The following is a 4,754-nucleotide window of genomic DNA, read 5'->3' as shown; positions in this document are numbered from 1 at the left end:
TGCTAAGTTTGCTGAATTTTGTGATGAGCATGGTATAGATCATAAATTTTCTGCCCCTGGGACTCCTCAACAAAATGGAGTAGTTGAAAGAAAGAATAGGACTCTTGAAGATATGGCTAGGACTATGCTTCTTTTTAGTAAACTGCCTCATAGCTTCTGGGCAGAGGCTGTAAATACTGCATGTTACATTATTAATAGATGTATGACTAGACCTCATATAGAGAAGACTCCCTATGAGTTACTTAAAGGGAGAAAACCAAATATATCCCATCTTAAGGCATTTGGATGCAAGTTCTTTGTGCATAATAATGGAAAGGACTCCCTAGGTAAGTTTGATCCCAGAAGTGATGAGAGAGTATTCTTGGCATATTTTTCACATAACAAAGCTTATAAAGTGTTCAATAAAAGAACTTTGTGTGTAGAAGAAAGTGTACATGTAGTTTTTGATGAAACTAACATTCTTTCTGAGAGACAGGAACATGAAGATGAAGTTATTGGGCTAATAAAAGATTTGAATGAAGTTTCAGCTCAAGCTAAAGTTGCACCAAAAGAAGGAACAGGTGATGGAACAAGTTCTTCCATCCAGGGCAACCTGACAGGGGGAATTGAACAAAGAGGAACTGAAACTAATCCCCTAAAGAAACATGTTCATGACCCTATTCCTCAACAACAGAACATGGGAGAAACATCAAGCACAAATCAGTTGGTTGTGAAACCTCACAAGTATCAAAGTTCTCATCCTATTGAGAACATAATCATTGAGCCAACCTCTGGAGTTAAAACTAGATCACAATTAAAGAATCTGTGTGCTTTTGATGCTTTCCTATCTCTTATTGAACCTAAAAATGTTGTTGAGGCTTTGCAGGATGTAGATTGGGTAAATGCAATGCAAGATGAACTCAATCAGTTTGAGAGAAGTCAAGTTTGACATCTAGTTCCAAGACCCAAGGACAGATCAGTAATTGGCACTAAATGGGTCTTTAGAAAAAAGCTTGATGAAGATGGAACAACTACAAGGAACAAGGCAAGACTGGTGGTCCAAGGTTATATCCAGAAGGAGGGTATAGATTATGATGAGACATTTGCTCCAGTTGCAAGACTGGAGGCAATAAGACTCCTCATAGCCTTTGCAGCACACATAGAATTCACTCTTTATTAGATGGATGTCAAAAGTGCCTTCTTGAATGACTACCTAAAAGAAGAAGCGTTTGTTAAACAACCTCCAGGGTTTGAGAGCAAGGAGTGTCCGGAACATGTGTACAAATTAGACAAGGCTCTCTATGGACTCAAGCAGGCTCCTAGAGCATTGTATGAACAACTGAAATTCCTGCTTGAATATGGCTACAAAAGAGGTAAAATTGACAGTACTCTATTCATGAGGGAAAAAGGTAAGGATCTTCTTGTAGTACAAATATATGTTGATGACATAATTTTTGGGGCAACCACTGACAAACTAAGTAAGGAGTTTGCCAAATTAATGGGGAGTGAGTTTGAAATGAGTATGATGGGTGAGCTTAACTTTTTTTTAGGCTTACAGATCAAACAAAACCCAAATGGAACCATGATCCATCAGTAGAAATATGCAAAAAAGTTGATTAAAAAGTTTAAAATGGATGAATCAAAGGAAATAGACACACTCATTGCAACATCTACTAAATTAGACATAGATGAACCTGGTTCATCTGTTGATCAGAAGTTGTATAGGGGTATGATTGGTTCATTTTTGTATCTTACTGCTAGCAGACCTGACATAGTTTTCAGTGTAGGACTTTATGCTCGTTTTCAGGCAAATCCTAAAAAATTTCACCTGACTGCTGTTAAGAGGATACTGAGGTATTTGAAAGGCACTACTGATCTGTGTCTTTGGTACCCTAAAGGTAGTAATTTCAATCTAGTAGGGTATGTTGATGCCGACTATGCAGGTATCCTTGTGGATAGGAAGATCACCTCAGGTATGGCTCATTTTCTTGGTTCATGTCTTGTATCATAGGCCACTAAAAAGTAGAATTCAGTGGCCTTATCCACTACTGAGGTTGAATATGTTGATGATGCCTCTTGTTGTGCTCAATTGCTTTGGATCAAACAACAGCTGATAGATTTTAGCATTGAAGTTGGTTGCATTCCTATCTTCTGTGATAACACTAGTGCTATAAGTATGATAAAGAACCTTGTTCATCATAAGAGGACTAAGCACATAGGTGTCATACATCACTTCTTAAGAGATAACTATGAGAAAGGATTAATTATCATAGAATTCTGTGCTACTGATAAATAAATTGTTGACATCTTTACTAAAGCACTGAGTAGAGAAAACTTTGAAAGGAACAGGTTGGAATTAGGGATGATTAAGATCACCTAATAGGACCAGCTTAGAATGCACATTGAAAAATTGAAAAAAAAAAATTAGCTAGGAAATCTGAACTTGTGTAAATATCTAGATTAATTTTTACTCAGCTTCATACTGTAAATAGTATACTCTTGTGACATGTGTTAATATGACTCACTGATCTCTTACAAAATTTTCTCTATTGTGGTAAATTGAGGCATGGTCAAGAGAATTTTAAATGAAGAACCTGGTTCATCAGTATTGTTTCATCTGAATGCTAAGGTGTATTTTACATACTCTGCACAATTAGAAATATAAATATTTAAATCATGAGCAGAGTCCTACAATTGTTCAACTCCCTAGAAAATCCTATCCGTTTGATTTTGAACCAGTTCCGTCCTTATTAGAATTCTAACCACAAAAATTGCCTAAAATCTAGGGAAGCCTAACCGTTCGTTCAACCTACAATTTCAGGTTGATTAGATCTCTAGTTGACCGCTAAAGCTACCATTATCCATTAAATGAGTCTTTCCTTTAAATACTCATCATTACTTCCTGCCACCCTCATAATTCAAAACCGTCAAAAACCTTCTTCACTCTAAATTGCTTTCTTATCCAAAGTTCTAACTCACCAATTCTCTCAAGACATCAGCTATAATGACAAACCCACAAGACAACCCTGGAACTCCTCCACAGCCCACTCCCTCTGATTTATCTACCCCTCATCCACCTAGCATGACTCCCAAACCCAGGCTAAGAAGAGTAAAAATGCTTGCTCGCAAAACGGTGGCATCTGGTGCTCTCTCAAAGAAATTGAATGAGCAATTAAAGGCAAGTCAGGCTCAAGATTCTAATTCTAACTCTGATTCTGAGTCGTACAAATTTGCTAGTGAAGGGGAAAGACCTGGGTCTTCTAACTCTGCGAAGGCTCAAGAATCCCCTTCTAAGGTAAGTTCTTCTTTGATTGAGAATTTAGAAAATAGGTTTGTTTTAGTTGGGCCTATCAGGGATGTGGAATTACCAGAGTTACGAAGGAGTGAAGGTAAAAAGAAAGTTGAGAAAGAAAATGAGAGAGAGGGTGAATGTGGTGATGTGAGGGGAAAAGGGAAAGGAGTGGCTGATTACTCACCCACCGTTGTATTGCCTGCACCTTCTATTTGTGGGGTTGCATAGGAAACTGTTGAAGAAAGTAGCAAGAAGTCAAGAGGAAGTGGTTCTGGTGAAGCTACTGAAGGGTTAGTTAATCTAAGTTCACCAGAAAGATGAACCTGGTTCATCAACTGAAGAGACCCTAGCAGACCATTTGAAAAAGGTAAGGGCAAGTTACGATCCAAAGAAAAAGACTCCCACACCAAAATCCCCTAGTGCTCTTAAACCTTCCAAGAAAAGAAAGGCCTCCTCCCAAGCAACTACAGCACCTTCCTTGCCAAAGGGAAGAGCCACAAGAAGCATGGTGAAACAAAGTGAGAGTGATCTACAAAAGGCTCTGGCTGAAAGTAAGAAGAAAAGGATTGATAAAGGAAAGGGTAAGGTTACAGAGCCCTCAAAAGCTGTTGATGTTAAGGAGATGGAACAGATCCATCAGGAGAAAGTTACAACAATGGAGGTTCAGACCCCCAAACCTAAAAAGATCAGGACTTCTTCCAAGAAGTCTTCCTCTGTGTCTGAGGCTCCTGAACCTTCTTTTGCCAAGAGGACCAGGTCTGCAGTAAAAGGCAAACAAGGTAGAGTTTCTGAAGAAGAGGAATGGAGTGGTGATGAAGAAAGTGAGTCTTATGGTAAACAAGACAAGCTGGCCATGTTTGGAAAAAGAAATTTTTTGAAAGGAAGACTGCTGAAAGATTTGGTGGAACCAGGGATGGTTTGTTTGGTTGACACACTAGCTGCTCAGGGCTGGAAGGCCATGGTCCTTCAGATGGATGGGATATTGTCCAGAAATGAAATCATTGAATTCATGGCAAATGCTGAAGTCAAAGATGGCAAAGTTACAAGCAAAGTCAAAGGAGTTCAAGTGACATTTGATGCAGAGAAACTAGGAGAGATTCTAGACATCCCTGCTGAAGGATATGATGATTACACCAGATAGAGATGGCCAAGTCTGGATTCCTTTCCATCTGCCCTTACAATCACTAGGATATTTTGTGATGAAAAGGTGAATAAGGCCAAGTTTGTGCACAAGAGTGAAATGAAGCCACATCATAAAGTCATTTTTGAGTTTGTCAACAAGTGCCTACTGCCCAGGAAGGAGAGAAGGCATACTGCAAATTATATGGACTTAGTTCTGATGGAGTGCCTTGAAAGTGGAAGGCAAATTAATTGGCCTGCATTCATCATCAAGCTACTGGACAGGGTTATCAATGGCTCCAAGGCTCATGCTACCCCCTATGGCTTTATTCTGACTACAGTTCTGGATAGGTGCAATGTGCCT

General features: G+C 39.1%; 2 protein-coding genes across 2 annotated transcripts; both read left to right on the top strand.

Annotated features, from left to right (window-relative positions):
- Positions 1-1,609: 1,609 nt before the first annotated feature.
- LOC138889866 (secreted RxLR effector protein 161-like) lies at positions 1,610-1,990 on the top strand. Its single transcript, XM_070173206.1, has one exon. It carries the CDS (start codon positions 1,610-1,612, stop codon positions 1,988-1,990), a length of 381 nt encoding a protein of 126 aa, XP_070029307.1.
- Positions 1,991-2,983: 993 nt separating this feature from the next.
- LOC138889865 (uncharacterized) lies at positions 2,984-4,412 on the top strand. Its single transcript, XM_070173205.1, has 2 exons — positions 2,984-3,490; positions 3,585-4,412. Exons 1-2 carry the CDS (start codon positions 2,984-2,986, stop codon positions 4,410-4,412), a joined length of 1,335 nt encoding a protein of 444 aa, XP_070029306.1.
- Positions 4,413-4,754: the final 342 nt, after the last annotated feature.

The sequence above is a fragment of the Nicotiana sylvestris genome, chromosome 4 (assembly GCF_000393655.2).
Source record: "Nicotiana sylvestris chromosome 4, ASM39365v2, whole genome shotgun sequence".
NCBI lineage: Eukaryota > Viridiplantae > Streptophyta > Magnoliopsida > Solanales > Solanaceae > Nicotiana > Nicotiana sylvestris.
This window is presented reverse-complemented; position numbering and strand designations above follow the sequence as displayed.